Source organism: Pan troglodytes, chromosome 10, assembly GCF_028858775.2.
Source record: "Pan troglodytes isolate AG18354 chromosome 10, NHGRI_mPanTro3-v2.0_pri, whole genome shotgun sequence".
Lineage (NCBI taxonomy): Eukaryota > Metazoa > Chordata > Mammalia > Primates > Hominidae > Pan > Pan troglodytes.
Window position 1 is genome coordinate 118729535 of NC_072408.2, and position 16054 is coordinate 118745588.

The window sequence follows — 16054 nt, forward strand, 5'->3', positions numbered from 1 at the left end:
AAACTAAAACTGCTGCCACAAAATTACATAAGTGCATCAAATTTCACAACTATGAAGGGTTTTCATGGAAAGTTTTATATTTTTACACTAATACACCTAAAATAAGAGCCTGTTAATCTTATTCATGAGCTTTTACAAGAGCAGACAACTGATCAGACTCAGTACACTGGCCATGTTTGTTTATTTAAGTATTTATTTATTTATTTATTTTTTAATAAGTCTCTGTCGCCCAGGCTGGAGTGCAATGAATGGCTCGATCTTGGCTCACTGCAACCTCTGCCTCCCAGGTTCAAGTGATTCTCCTGCCTCAGCCTCCTGAGTAGCTGGGATTACAGGTACCTGCCACTACACCCAGTTAATTTTTGTGTTGTTTTTTTTTAAGTGGAGACGGGGTTTCAGCATGTTAGTCAGGCTGGTCTCAAACTCCTGACCTCAGGTGATCGGCCCACCTTGGCCTCCCAAAGTGCTGGGATTACAGGTGTGAGCCACTGCACCCAGCCGTTTATAATCACTCTAAATACCTAAAAATGTTTTACAAAACAACTCAGTAGAAAACATTTGAGACACTTTTCTTGAGCCCTCCAGGAGCTCTCTTCTTGCCTTGGATGCTAAGAACTTCTCTGAGAACTATGTCAGCTCTGCATCTTGTGTTTTGCTAGCCTAATAAATCCAACCCGGAAGATATATTTTAGAGCAAAAATGAACCTTTTTAAAAGGGAGAAAGTCATCTTTGTTCTGATTGAGGGGACTTCCGTGTTCCACATTCCTAAGTAGCAGGTGTCATGTTCTCACTGTGCCTTAAGACACAGAACTGAACTTCCTGAGACCTGGGTTTCCTCCTCAGTTAAGATGCCACATAAAAGTTGCCTCTCACAGAGTATTGGTGAGGTTAAATTGGATAATGTGTGTGAGGTGATCTAGTGCAGTGCCTGGCATACAGCCTGTGCTCAAATAAATGCTGATGGCATCTCAAATCAAATGCCATGACGAATATAGATTGTATTATTAATTGTGTATTGTTCAGCAACGATCAGATTTAATCACCATCAGCTTATAATACTGAATTTCTCTGATATGGCATTCTGACCTACTACGTGGTCATTGCAAACATATTCTGTCTCCACTACTATAGAGCAAATCTCTGCGGGTGAGGAGCAAAGTTTGGTTAACTTGGCAATCACTCACTACTTTGGGCTCAGTTATGGCTAAGTGTATTATTCTGTTTTCACACTGCTGATAAATAGATACCCAAGACTGGGAAGAAAAATACGTTTATGGACTCACAGCTCCAAGTGGCTAGGGAAGACCCACAATCATGGCAGAAGACCAAAGGCAATTCTTACATGGAGGCAGCAAGAGAGAAGGAGAAAGAAGTGAAAGTGGAAACGCCTTATAAAACCATCAGATCTCGTGAGATTTCTTCACTACCATGAGAACAGTATGATTCAATTGTCTCCCACCGGGTCCCTCCCACAACACGTGGGAATTATGGGAGTACAATTCAAGATGAGATTTGGGCAGGGACACAGAGCCAAACCATATGGCTAAGGCCGGCATACACTTTCTTGCTTTCCTCAGAGCCCCACTCAAGACCATGATGACATTAAGGCAATCTTATTTCTTGGATCCCAAATCAAGAATCCTGATCTTCTGCCTCTTCTGACCCTGTCTTCTGTCCTTAGTGCCCAAATCTCCAGGGGAAATCTATTGGCCCACACCAGGCCTTGACTGCCCAGATTTATACTTTTTAAAAGAAGTGCCATTGTACTGAGAGGCTTGCACCTGTTTAGCTTCCTGTGTTTTCATTCATTCATTCATTCCACAACTCTGTATCGAGTCTTTATTCATGCATAGTTCTAGGCACTATGGCATGTGGCAGTGAGTAAGACAAAGCCTCTTCCCATGAAAATTATGAACTGGGGTTGGGGCAGGTGAGCAATAATCAGATAACTACACGATGTGCCAGGTTTTACTATGTGCAGTGAAGCAAAATGAGCAGTGCAAGGGGACTGATAGTGATGTTAGGGTGGCGTGCTAGATTAAACGGTGGTCACAGGGGCCTGTCTGATAAGGAGTCATTTGAGGAGAGATGTGTAGAAAGTGAGGGGGAAAGCTCTGCAGGTATCCACGGATGGGCAAACCAGGGAGAAGGAATGTTAAGCAGACGATCCTAAGACAGGAGCTTGCTCGGCATGTAAGAGCAGCAAGGAGGGTCGGCACTTCTGGACAGAGTGAGCAGCGCGAAGAGTAGTGAATGAGGGCTGTGGGTGGACAGAGGTCACATAAAGCCTTGGGAATGGCATTTTTATTGCAGTGGAGATGGCAAGCACGGAAGGTTGTAGCACAGGAGTGATGTGAACTGAGACGCGTGGAAGGAGTACTCCATCTCCTATGTGAGGACCAGGCAGGAGAGGGCAATTGGCAATCCATTGTAGGAGCCAACAATGCTTAGCAGTGCCTGTGATTTGCCAAGCAGATGTCGGAAGCTTGTAGGAAGGTGGTTGGAGTGGTACTGTGAGAATGGTTGGAATATGGAAATACTGTGTGATGGAGGTAAAGGGTTGGCTGAGAGAGCAGATGTAGAGTGTGAGAGAAAGGCAGCAGAGCAGGATGGCTCCAGAGGCTTTGCCCCGAGCCACTGCAACAATGGAGTTGTCATTTACTGAGATGGGGATGAGTTTGGATAGAGCAGGTGTTGGAAGTGTTGACAGTTTGAGATGCCGGCTAAACATCCAAGCAGGCATGTCAGCTATGCAGTAAGATGACTGGGTCTGGATTTCAGGAGAGACATGATCAAGAGAAGCATATTTGAGAGCTGTCTATGCATCAGTGACACTTCAAGCCATGGGGAGTGGCTGACATTGCCTAGAGAGGGATTATAGCTAGAGAAGGGATCTGAGGACTGGGTGAGGACTTAGCTCTAGGGTGTTCCACATGTGGATGTTGCTACGAGGCAGTGGTGTCAGGAAATAAGTCAGAGAAAGATGGGACACAGAAAGACTGGACACAGTGTGGTAGAGTACCAGCAAGGGAGAGCTCTGTTCAGAAAACCAAGAAAAGAGTTTCTGGAGGAGTTTTCATGACAAACCCAGTTCAGCAGGAAATCCTCTTGGCTCTATGGTTAACATATGTCCAGAAAGTGACCTCTTACCCCACCCCCAGTCTCCAAAGTGGTGCAAGTCACCTTCAACTTCCTCACAGTCAACTGCACAAGGCTTTAACTGGTCCTCTGCTTCCATCCTGACTGCCTTTATAGCCTATTGTCCATCCAGTAGGTACAGTGATTCTTTAAATATGTAAGGCACCTCACACTAACTTTTTTTTTCTTTGAGATGGTGTTTCGCTCTGTCACCCAGGCTGGAGTGCAATGGCATGATCTCGGCTCACTGCAACCTCCGCCTCCCGGGTTCAAGCGATTCTCCTGCCTCGGCCTCCCAAGTACCTGGGATTACAGGTGTGTGCCACCACACCTGGCTAATTTTGTATTTTTAGTAGAGATGGGGTTTCACCATGTTGGCCAGGCTGGTCTCAAACTCCTGACCTCAGATGATCTGCCCGCCTCGGCCTCCCAAAGTACTGGGATTACAGGCGTGAGCCACCATGCCCAGCCAACTTTTTTTTTTTTTAATGGTGTCCCGCTATGTTGCCCAGGGTTGGTCTCAAGTTCCTGGTCTCAAGCCATCCTCCTGCTTCAGCAAGTGGTGTTGATGGTTTCATAAAGACAGGACTGAGGGTTGATCATGTGATTTAACAATGGAGGTATTCACTGGTAACCTGTAGTAGAGCAGTTAGCTGGATGGGGGCTGAGGGATGCAAGCCTTTTTCTACTAGAATCAATACAGAAAGGATGAGCCAGGCTGGAGTGCAGTGGCGCGATCTCAGCTCACTGCAAGCTCTGCCTCCCAGATTCATGCCATTCTCCTGCCTCAGCCTCCTAGGTAGCAGGGACTACAGGCGCGCGCCACCATGCCGGGCTAATTTTTTGTATTTTTAGTACAGACGGGGTTTCACTGTGTTAGCCAGGATGGTCTCGATCTCCTGACCTCATGATCTGCCCGCCTCGGCCTCCCAAACTGCTGGGATTACAGGCATGAGCCACCATGCCTGGCCCTACTTCTAGGTTTATACCCTAGAAGGTCATATGCATTTGCATCATGTTACATAGACAATAATATTCACAGCAGCAGTGTTCATGGTATACCCTGAAAGCAAAGGATAACCGATAAAGAAAGGATCATGAGTCATAAGGGATTCACACAGAGAAATACCAGTGTTGTGCTATGGAGAGGAATGAACTTTGGGTTCACACAACAACATGGAGGCAACTTAAGTGAACTATGGAATAAAAGAAGCCCCGTTAAAAAGTTATACTTTTATGTATTCATATGAAGTCTAAACACAGGTGAAATGAAGCTACATGTTACAGGTTGCATATTTAGAAGGTGAAAGTACAAAAAAAGTGAGGAAGCTGTTAACCTACCACAAGTTCAAAAATAAATGTTAGCCAGGTGTTTTGGCATGTACTTGTCTTCCCAGGTGCTTGGGAGACTGAGGCAGGAGGATTGCTTGAGCTCAGGAGTTCAGGGGTACAGCAAGCCATGATCACACCACTGCACTTCAGCCTGGGTGACAGAGCAAGACCTTGTCTCTCAAAATAATAATAATAATAATAATAATAATAATAATAATAATAATAATAAAAAGACAGCATCCTGGGTACATATGCAAGAGGAGGGATTTGTAATTATAAAGAGGAGCCTATGTTTATTCTGTGGAGCTCAAAGTGTTGATTGCTTTAACAAATTTATGCTTATACAGCTTTTTTATTTTTCATAATTCCCCCAAATCTACATCTATGTCAAAAATGCACTTTTCTGCCAGGTGCTGTGACTCACACCTGTAATCCCAGCACTTTGGGAGGTTGAGGTGGGTGGATCACCTGAGGTCAGGAGTTCAAGACCAGCCTGGCCTGGTTTAGTAGAAACCCCGTCTCTACTAAAAATACAAAAATTAGCTGGGTGTGGTAGCAGGTGCCTATAATCCCAGCTACTTGGGAGGCTGAGGCAGGAGAGTCACTTGAACCTGGGAGACCTTGAAATGGACAGTGGGAGGCGGAATTTGCAGTGAGCTGAGATCACGCCACTGCACTCCAGCCTGGGCGACAAGGGGGAAACTCAGTCTGAAAAAAAAAATGCACCTTTTAGTGAATGCACTGTATTCCAGAATTTAAAATGTTAAAAACAAACAACAGGTGATGAACAATGGAGAGCGCAAGTATGTTCTCTTTCTCAAAGCCATTCAGTATAAAACACAGGCAAGATTTGGATGGTTACTGGAGAATGATATGGATTGAATGGAATGGTTTCATTAAGGTGAGAAAGTGCAGCATATAAAGAGGTTGATCCAACGGATAAACACATTTTTAAGATTAGAAGAGAGAAGGGCCCATCATACAATGAAGTTCATAAGAAAGTGAAATGAAAGGAGACCTAATACACAAGTACAAATAACACACAACAGATGACACACTGTACCACTCATACCCAAGAGTCCTTTATTCATTCAAAAATAATTCGTGTTCATCTACTCTTGGACAAGGCCTCTTATAAGCCTGATGGTATCAGGATGAACAAATAGAGGTGGTCACTGAAAGCATAGAGATTATATTCTAACACAGGGTGACTTTTAGCACACCTACCTTTGAACAGACATAAGAATAATCTTAGCACCTCCCTATGTGAGGCTATCCCCAGGAGAGTGTAGTCCTGGAGGTACCAGCCAATGTGTTTATGATAATCACATATAATAGAAAGCTGCTCTGTTGGCATCTCCCATATACTCTTTTGGATAGTGTTATAATCAGAACGTAAAAACTCAACTTTGATGATGTTAAAAAATAGGACTGGCTGGGTGCGGTGACTCATGCCTGTAATCCCAGCACTTTGGGTTGCCGAGGCAGGCGGATTGCCTGAGGTCAGGAGTTCGAGACCAGCCTGACCGACATGGTGAAACCTCATCTCTACTAAAAATACAAAAATTATCCAGGTGCAGTGGCAGGTTCCTGTAATCCCAGCTACTTGGGAGGCCGAGACAGGAGAATTGCTCGAACCTGGGAGGCAGAGGTTGCAGTGAGCCGAGACCAGGCCATTGCACTCCAGCCTGGGCAACAAGAGCGAAACTCAGTCTCAAAAAAAAAAAAACAAACCAAAAAAACACTACTGTGCCTTGTCCATGGGTCACCAGCCTATTGTTTATGTTGAGGCACAGGGTAGCCACCTCACTTGGCCACTGAAATGCAGACACACATATCCATAATGCCTCACTGAGAAGAAAAGAGCACCCTGGGTAAAGATGTTCATATGCTCAGAACATGAGTTTTAGAAGAGAGGAAATGGACAGTGGACTATGCCCACCAGAGAGATCTCCAAGCCCCCTGGTCTGGAACATTTGGAGTTAGCTGAGCAACGGACAACAGGAGGGGTGGGGGAGGGGTTGTTCCATGTGGCTCAGTTGAAGAAAGGCACGAAGATTTTGTTTCCTCTTGCACAGTACAGTCCTACATTATAGAATTTCCTTCATGGTGTCAATAGGACCTTAATCAGGAGCACTGAAGCTGAAGCTGAAAGGGAAAGTCATCAAGTATGGAAAATTTCTGAACGATATGAGATAGACCCGGAAGACTAGGCAGAGACTCAGCCAGAAAGCTGGGTCTTTCAGAGTTGAAAGTAGCTTCATGCAGCCGGCATAGATCTGGGGCTAGTACCTGTGTCTGACGGTCTGCGTGTCAGGGAGAGCTGCTGCTCATGGACATAAGTTGCATCATCAACTGATTCCCTAGGGTCATGTCAGTAACAGCCTCTGTGAGAGACTATGCCTCCTTCTTGTCTTCTCTGATGAAACTCCATGTGGTTTTGTATGAGGCTAGGAGGGTGCTTCAGACCTGGGCTCCCCAGATGAAGAGTTTGAGGCTGGGGCTAATGCCAGGTCATTCGTGTGTCAGGTTGGGGACCATGTTGCTCTTGGGGATAATTTTTCTCCCGAGCATATACTGTGACATGGCCTCGGTATATTACTCTTCCTATGAAATAGTCATCCCAAAGTGGCTGATGGTCAGGGGAAGTGAAGACCCAGTGGAAAAGGCAACCTATTTGCTACTTATGCAAGGCCAGAAACACTTGGTTCACCTGAAGGTGAAGAGAAACCATTTTGTGAATAACTTTCCAGTCTACAGTTACCACAATGGCCTCCTGGGGCAAGAATTGCCTTTCATCTCACATGACTGCCACTATGAAGGCTACATAGAAGGAGTGTCAGGTTCTTTTGTTTCTGTCAACATCTGTGCAGGTCTCAGGGGCATCCTGATTAAGGAGGAAAAATCTTACAGCAGTGAGCCCATGGACTCTTCAAGACGGTTTGAACATGTGTTATACACCATGGCACATCAAGCGCGAGTCTCCTGTGGTGTCACTTCCAGAGACAGCCATGTGGTGTCTACTAGCTGGCAACAAGGGAGCAGGAAGCCTCATGATCTACAGGCGCTGTCCTACTTGTGGTCACACAAAAAGTACGTGGAAATGTTTGTCGTGGTCAACAACCAGCGGTTCCAGATGTGGGGCAGTAACGTCAATGAGACGGTCCAGACAGTAGTGGATGTCATTGCTCTGGCCAACAGCTTCACTAGGGGAATAAACACAGAGGTGGTGCTGGCTGGAATGGAGATTTGGACCGAGGGGGACCTAATAGATGTCACAGTGGACTTGCAAATCACACTCAGGAATTTCAATCACTGGAGACAAGAGATGCTCTTCCATCGCGCAAAACACGATGTTGCCCACATGATCGTTGGGCATCACCCTGGACAGAATATGGGCCAGGCCTTTCTCAGTGGTGCCTGCTCAAGCGGTTTTGTGGCAGCTGTTGAATCCTTCCATCATGAAGATGTGCTGTTGTTTGCAGCCCTGATGGCCCATGAGCTCGGGCACAACCTGGGTATTCAGCACGACCACTCGGTCTGCTTTTGTAAAGATAAGCACTTTTGCCTCATGCATGAAAATATCACAAAAGAAAGTGGCTTCAGCAACTGCAGCTCTGACTACTTCTACCAGTTCCTTCGAGAACACAAAGGGGCCTGCCTATTTAACAAGCCATGGCCCAGGGGCCGCAAGCGTAGGGATTCTGCCTGTGGAAATGGTGTGGTGGAGGACACGGAGCAGTGTGACTGTGGTTCTCTGTCAGCATCACCCATGTTGTGATGAAAACTGTATATTGAAGGCGAAAGCAGAGTGCAGTGATGGTCCATGTTGTCATAAGTGTAAATTTCACCGTAAGGGATATCCTTGCCGTCCTTCTAGTCGTTCCTGTGATCTCCCAGAATTTTGCAATGGTACATCTGCATTATGACCCAACAACAGGCATAAGCAAGATGGCTCAAAATGTCATAAAATTTACGAGTGCCTTAAAGGTCATTGTATGGACCCTAATAATCAGTGCTTACAATTATATGGATATGGTGCAAAATCAGCCTCACAAGAGTGTTACAATTCAATGAACAGCAAAGGGGACCGATTTGGAAACTGTGGCATTTCTACCAGTCCTGGGTCACAATATGTTCAGTGTTCAGATGGTAATATATTTTGTGGGAAACTTATATGTTCAGGTATTACAGGCTTACCAAAAATCAATCTCCAACATACAATGATTCAGGTCCCTCAGGGAGATGGCTCATGTTGGAGCATGGATGCCTATATGAGTACTGACATTCCTGATGAAGGAGATGTGCACAATGGCACTTACTGTGCACCAAACAAAGTCTGCCTAAATTCTGCCTGCACAGATAAAACCCCAGTGATTTCTGCCTGCAACCCAGAAAAAACGTGTAATGGGAAGGGAGTTTGTAATGATTTAGGGCACTGCCACTGTAATGAAGGGCATGCCCCCCCTGACTGTGTTACTGCAGGAAGTGGAGGTAGTGTGGACAGTGGCCCTCCTGGTAAGCTAGGTGGGACACCTTCAGGAGAAGGTGAAAATCACAATATGACTCATTCCAGACGTGAAGAACATGCTGTAGACATGATGATATTATCATTCATTATACTTTTTATAATATTAAGTACAATTATTTGCTTGATCTGCTTGCTTAAAAAATCACCAGAGGCTGCCCCAGCAGAAGCTCCTCCAGCAGTGGCTCCACCACCGGCCCCAGAAATAAAGCCAGAAGCAGCAGAAGTGGCCACAGAAGAAAAAGAAGAGAAGGAGGAAGAAGAAGAAGAAGAAGAGGAGGAGGAAGAAGAGGAGGAAGAATCAGATTCCTAAGGTTAGAAATAGGGAGATGAAGCCAAGTATATCAAACTCCTCAAGTACTGAGTGGGAATGAGATGTTTGGTGAAGTAGAAATAGATAGCTTTAGTGGCTCTGACTCAGATATACTAATGTAGAAGGAAGGATTCTTTCACTTTTATTATTCATTTTAGTAATTAAATTTACATTAATTTAATATGTTAAATATTTTAGTACCTTTTGCTTTTTCACATTTCATTTGAACCATTAACATGCATCTTTGGACATCAATGTCCTTGTCTTTTTGGCCCAATTGTTTTAGTCACCAGAAACTTTTTCAGGACATGCTATCTTCTATTTGTTTGACATACAGAATTGTATGTACCTGAATTTATTACTAACTCTGGGATTTTCATTTTAAGTAACAACTACCTATTATGTGAGGACAGTTGTTTATGTGATTGGTTGTTCTAACTTGCCCTATAAATGTGCATTCATCAAAGGAGAAGTTTTTAAATGCAAAAACAAATAAAACCCGATTCATATTAGACAACTCTTCAGGTTCCACATGGTATAGTTACTGAGTCCACTTTATTCTGGGGCACTGTGGGAGGGACTATATCAAAGTAGAAGACCCTGATTGCCCGTAGGTTAAGAGGTCAGCATTGAGGTCACCTGCTTTCCAAATCTGGCAGATGTTTAATATGAAATATGTATATTTGATTTATTACTTCCCAATATTTCTAGATGCTTCCTATAGCCATCCTCCCTTTTTACCTAAAATACTTTTTTTCTTCGAGGCCAGCTTTTTTTTTTTTTTTTTTTTTTTTTTTGAGATGGAGTCTTGCTCTGTCACCCAGGCTGGAGTGCAGTGGTGCGATCTCAGCTCACTGCAACCTCCGCCTCCCAGGTTAAGTGATTCTCCTGCCTTAGCCTCCAGAATAGCTGGGATTACAGGTGCATGTCATCACACCCGGCTTATTTTTGTATTTTTAGTAGAGACGGGGTTTCTCCATGTTGGCCAGGCTGGTCTCAAACTCCTGATCTACCTGCCTCAGACTCCCAAAGTGAGGCCAACTTTCATAGCTCTTCTGTTTTACTAATTTTCCTGGGATGAACTTCATACCCCTCAGATAACTCGTGGCTGATGAACATCACCTAGAGTTAGGAAACTGTGTTTACATTAATTCTATAATAGTATACTGGCATCTACCACAGTGCTGAGTATATGTACGAAATTAAACTATTTTTGGCCAGGCGCGGTGGCTCACACCTGTAATCCCAGCACTTTAGGAGGCTGAGGAGAGCGGATCACCTGAGGTCAGGAGTTTGAGAACAGTCTGGCCAACGTAGTGAAACCCCGTCTCTACTAAAAATACAAAAATTACCCGGGAGTAGTAGCATGTGCCTGTAGTTCCAGCTACTCTGGAGGCTTGAAGCAGGTGAACTGCTTGAAACTGGGAGGTTGAGGCTACGGTGAGCCAAGATCACACCACTGTACTCCAGCCTGGGTGACAAAGCGAGACTCTGTCTCAAAAAAAAAAAAAAAAACTAAACTAAAAATAAATAAAGTATTTTTTCCTCTAGTTTTCATTTTTAAAAAATTTATTTATATTAATAACTTGTTGATTGAATATCAGAAGGAACTTCTCCAGTACAGGTAATAGAGTTCTGGAGGTGGCAATTACTTCTCTGAGAAGAGAGCACAAAGCAAATATAATGTTAACATTAGGCCAGGCTTGGTGGCTCATGCCTGTAATCCCCACACTTTGGGAGGCCAAGTTGAAAGGATCACTTTTGGCCAGGAATTCAAGATCAGCCTGAGCAACATAGTAAGACCCTGTCTCTCCAAAAAAAATAATAATAATAAAAAATTAGCTGGGCATAGTGGTGTGCAGCTATAATCCCAGCTACTCAGGAGGCTAAGCCAGGAGGATTGCTGAGTCCAGGAGTTTGAGGTTGCAGTGAGCTATGATACCACCACAGTACTCTAGCCTGGGCGACAGAGCAAGACCCTGTCTCAAATAAATAAAAACCATTCATTCTGTTCTAGGCACTGTGTTAAAGCAATACTTTACATTCATTACCTTAATTTAATCCTCCCAACTTCCCAATAAAACCTCCATCTTGTACATGAGGAAACAGAGACTGAAGAGTTTGCTCTAGAGCTAGCTAGTAAGTGGTGGGACCTGCATCCCTCCCCAGAAATGAGTGAATCTACTGCCTCATGAACCTTTTCCTTCCATTAAAAAAAAAAAAAAAAAACTGAAGGGAAAGACATGTCCTTAATTGCCCAGAACAGAGGTGCTTCTTCAGTGACTCTAACGAAACCAAAGCCTTACAAATGGATGCTGATATCTGTCATGAATCTACTACATTGTGTAGTTATTATGGATGAAAATGTCTTTTCCCCTACTACATCCTGACAGAATGGAGTGGCAAGTTGGCATCATTATTTAGTTTTGTAGGCCCAGCTCATACAGATGCTCAATAAATGTTGACCAAGTGAATAATTTAATCAAATCCAACTGTCACAACTGTGGCAATATTTGTACCTTGAGCAGGATGTTTTTTGTTTTTTTTTTTTTAAAGATGGTGTCTAGGCAGGGTGGATGGTGGAATAGAAGACTCCACCAATCATCCCACCACAGCAAGGACACCAACTTAACAACTATCTACACACAAAAAAGCACATTCATAAGAACTAAAAATCAGAAAGGATAACTGGACCAAACACAGCTGATCCTGCCAACAGAGGGAGCATTTAAACCAGCTCTAGCCAGAGGGAAATGATAGATCCCAGCATTGGAACTTGAGTTCCTGCAAGCCTCACCACCATGGGCTAAAGTGTTCTGGGGCCCCAAAGAAACTTGAAAGGCAGTGTAGGACACAGGGACTGCAAAACCTAGGTGAGTCCTAGTGCTGAATTGGCCCTGAGACAGTGGACTGGGTGAGAGGGTGGTGGGGACATGACCTACTTTGAAACCAGCTGGGGTGGCTAAGGGCATCACCCCTCCCCCTTCACCCCAGGCTGCACAGCTCACAGCTGTGAGAGACTCCCATTCCCTCCACTTGAGGAGAGGAGAGGGAAAAGTGCGGAGGTCTTTGCCTTATATCTTAAGATACCAGCTCAGCCACAGCAAGATAAGGCACTGGTCAGAGTTCTGGGGCCCACTTTCCAGGCCCTAACTTCTGGATGATAATACTAGACACACCCTGGGCCAGAAGAGAACCTGCTGCCTTGAAGGGAAGGACTAAGTTCTGGCAGCATTCATCACCTACTAACTGAAGAGCCCTTGGGCCCTGAATAACCAGCAACAATACCCAGGCACTACATCGAGGGCTTTGGGCGAGAGTCTGAGACTTGCTGGCTTCAGGTGAGACTAAGCACATTACCAGCTGTGGTGGTTATGGGGCAAGACTCCTTCCACTTGAGAAAAGCAGAGGGAAGAGTAAATGGGACTTTCTCTTACACCTTAGGTACCAGCTCGGCCACAGGTGAGTAGAGTATCAAGTGGGCTAGAGTCCCCGATTCCAGGACTTAGCCTTGGATGGCATTTCTGGACCTGCCCTGGGCCAGAGGGGAGCCTAATTTCCTGAAGGGTGAGCCCTGGGCCAGACAGCATTCACCACAAGCTGACTGAAGAGCCCTTGGGTCTTAAGGGAACTTTGGCAGTAGTCTGGCAGTACATCCCATGGGCCCATGGTGGCGGTGGCCACAGGGTAAGGCTCCTCTGCCTTTGGAAAGGGAAAGGAAGAGTGAGAAGGTCTGCATCTAGTGGTTTGAGTGCCAGCTCAGCCACAGTACAACAGAACATCAGGTAGACATCTAAGGTTTTTGAGTCTAGTCCCTGGCTCCTCTGGACCCACCCAGGGCCCGGGGAAACTCGCCACCCTGAAGGGAAGGACACAAGCCTGGCTGGCCTTGCCACCTGCTGATTGCAGAGCCCCAAGGCCTTGAATAAATATAGGCGGTAGTCAGGGAGTGGTTACAGCAGACCTTGGGCAAGACCCAGTACTGTGCTGGCTTCAGGTCTGACCCAGTGCAGTCATAGTGGTGGTGGCCTCAGGGGTGTTTGTGTCACTGCACCCCCAGTGGTGGCTCAGAACAGAGATAGACTCTGTATGTCTGAGAGAAATTAAGGGAAGAGAACAAGAGTCTCTGGCTGGCAATCCAGATTATCCTAGATCTTGTCTAAGACCATCAAGGCAGTATCTCTATGAATCTGCAAGAACCACAGCATTACTGGGCTTGGGGTGCCCTCTAAAGCAGATACAGCTTAGATAAGTCCTTACAAATATCTGGAAAGCCTTCCCAAGAAGGATAGGTATAAACAAGCCCAGACTGCGAAGACTACAATAAATACCTAATTCTTCAATGCCCAGACACAGACAAACATCTATAAGTATCAAGACAATCCAAGAAAACATGACCTCATCAAATGAACTAAACAAGGTACCAGGGACCGATCCTGGAGAAACAGCTATCTGACCTTTCAGACAGAGAATTCAAAATAGCTGTCTTGGAGGAAATTCAAAGAAACTCAAGATAATACAGAGAAGGAATTCAGAATTCTATCAGATAAATTTAACAAAGAGATTGAAATAATTAAAAAGAATCAAGCAGAAATTCTGGAGCTAAAAATGCAATAGGCATACTGAAGAATGCATCAGAGGCTTTCAGTAACAGAATTGATCAATCAGAAGAAAGAATTAGTGAGCCTGAAGAAGGCTATTTGAAAATAAACAGCCAAAGGAGCAAAAAGAAAAGGAAAAAAGGAAGCATGCTTACAGGATCTAGAAAATAGTCTCAAAAGGGCAAATCTGATTAATTGGCCTTAAAGAGGAGGTAGAGAAAGAGATAGGGGTAGAAAGTTTATTCAAAGGGATAATAACAGACAACTTCCCAAACCTAGAGAAAGGTATCAATATCCAAGTAAAGAAGGTTGTAGACCACCAAGCAGATTTAACCCAAAGAAGACTACCTCAAGGGATTTAATAATCAAACTCCCAAAAATCAAGGATAAAGGATCCTAAAAGCAGAAAGAGAAAACAAGCAAATCAGCCAGGCTTCCTCAGCCCCATGGACTGCTGGGGCTGGGGCTGGGAAAATCAATTTTTTTTTTTAATAAAAAAAGAAAGAAAGAAAACAAACAAATAACGTACAGTGGAGCTCCAATATTTCTGGTCACAGACTTCTCAGTGGAAACCTTACAGGCCAGAAGAGAGTGGCATGACGTATTTAAAGTTCTGAAGGAAAAAGCTTTTACCCTAGAATAGTATATCTAGTGAAAATATCCCTCAAACATGAAGGAGAAATACTTTCCCAAACAAAAGCTGAGGGATTTCATCAACATCAGACCTGCCCTACAAGCAATGCTTTCAAGGGAGCACTTCAATCAGAAAGAAAAGAATATTAATGAGCAATAAGTAATCACCCTGAAGGTACAAAACTCACTGGTAATAGTAAATACACAGAAAAACACATAATATTATAACACTGTAACTGTGGTGTTTAAACTACTCTTATTTTAAGTAGAAAGAATAAATAATATACCAATCAAAAATAATAACAACAACTTATCAAGACATAGCACAGTAAAATATAAACAGAAACAACCAAAAGTTAAAAAGCAGAGGTATGAAGTTAAGGTGTAGAGTTCTTACTAGTTTTCTTTTTGCTTGTTTTTTTATACAAATAGTGTTGTTATCAGTTTAAAATAATGGGTTATAATATAGTGTTTGCAAGCCTCATGGTAACCTCAAGCCAAAAAAACATATAATAGATACACAAAAAATGAAAAGCAAGAAACTAAATTGTTATTATTATTATTATTATTTGAGACAGAGTCTCACTCTGTTGCCCAGGCTGGAGTGCAGTGGCGCGATCTTGGCTCACTGCAACCTCTGCCTCCCAGGTTCAAGGAATTCACCTCCCTCAGCCTCCCAAGTAGCTGGGATTACAGGTGCCCACCACCACGTCCAGCTAATTTTTGCATTTCTAGTAGAGACAGGGTTTCTCCATGTTGGCTAGGCCAGTCTTGAACTCCTGACCTCAGGTGATCCGCCTGCCTCGGCCTCCCAAAATGCTGGGATTATGGCTATGAGCCACCACACCTGGCCACAAGAAACTATATCATCAGAGAAAAGCACCTTTACAAAAAAAAGAAGACAGGAAGGAAAGAAAGAAGGAAAAGAAGACCACAAAACAACCAGAAAATAAATAACAAAGTGGAAGGAGTAAGTGCTTATTTATCAATAATAACACTGAATGTAAATGGACTAAACTCTCTAATCAAAAGACATGGGGTGGCTCAATGGGTAAAAATGCAAGACTCACTGATTTTTTGCCTACAAGAAAAACACTTCACCTATAAAGACACAAACAGACTGAAAACAAAGAGATGGAAAAAGGGCCAGGCGCAGTGGCTCATGCCCATAATCCCAGCACTTTGGGAGGCCGAGGTGGGCAGATCACCTGAGGTCAGGAGTTTGAGACCAGCCTGGCCAACATGGAGAAACCCCTTGTCTACTAAAAATACAAAATATTAGTTGGGCGTAGTGGTGCATGCCTGTAATCCCAGCTACTTGGGAGGCTGAGGCAACAGAATCACTTGAACCCAGAAGGCGGAGGTTGCGGTGAGCCAAGATTGCATCATTGCACTCCAGCCTGGGCAACAAGAGTGAAACTCTGTCTCAAAAAAAAAAAAAAAAAAGAATAGCCTGGGACCCAATGGCTTCACTGCTTAATTCTACCAAACATTTAAAGAAGAACCAA

At 44.1% G+C, this 16054-nt stretch overlaps 2 protein-coding genes across 6 annotated transcripts in view; one reads left to right on the forward strand and one right to left on the reverse strand.

The window, feature by feature from the left end:
• Positions 1-16054, reverse strand: part of TMEM116 (transmembrane protein 116) — a 192515-nt gene that overhangs the window by 76555 nt on the left and 99906 nt on the right. The gene's annotated exons all lie outside the window — the stretch shown is intronic.
• Positions 6744-9400, forward strand: LOC452255 (disintegrin and metalloproteinase domain-containing protein 1-like). The gene is given in 2 exon segments (XM_009426272.4): positions 6744-8224; positions 8226-9400. Coding segments are annotated over 2 exon segments (2469 nt in total). The 5' UTR covers positions 6744-6842; the 3' UTR covers positions 9313-9400.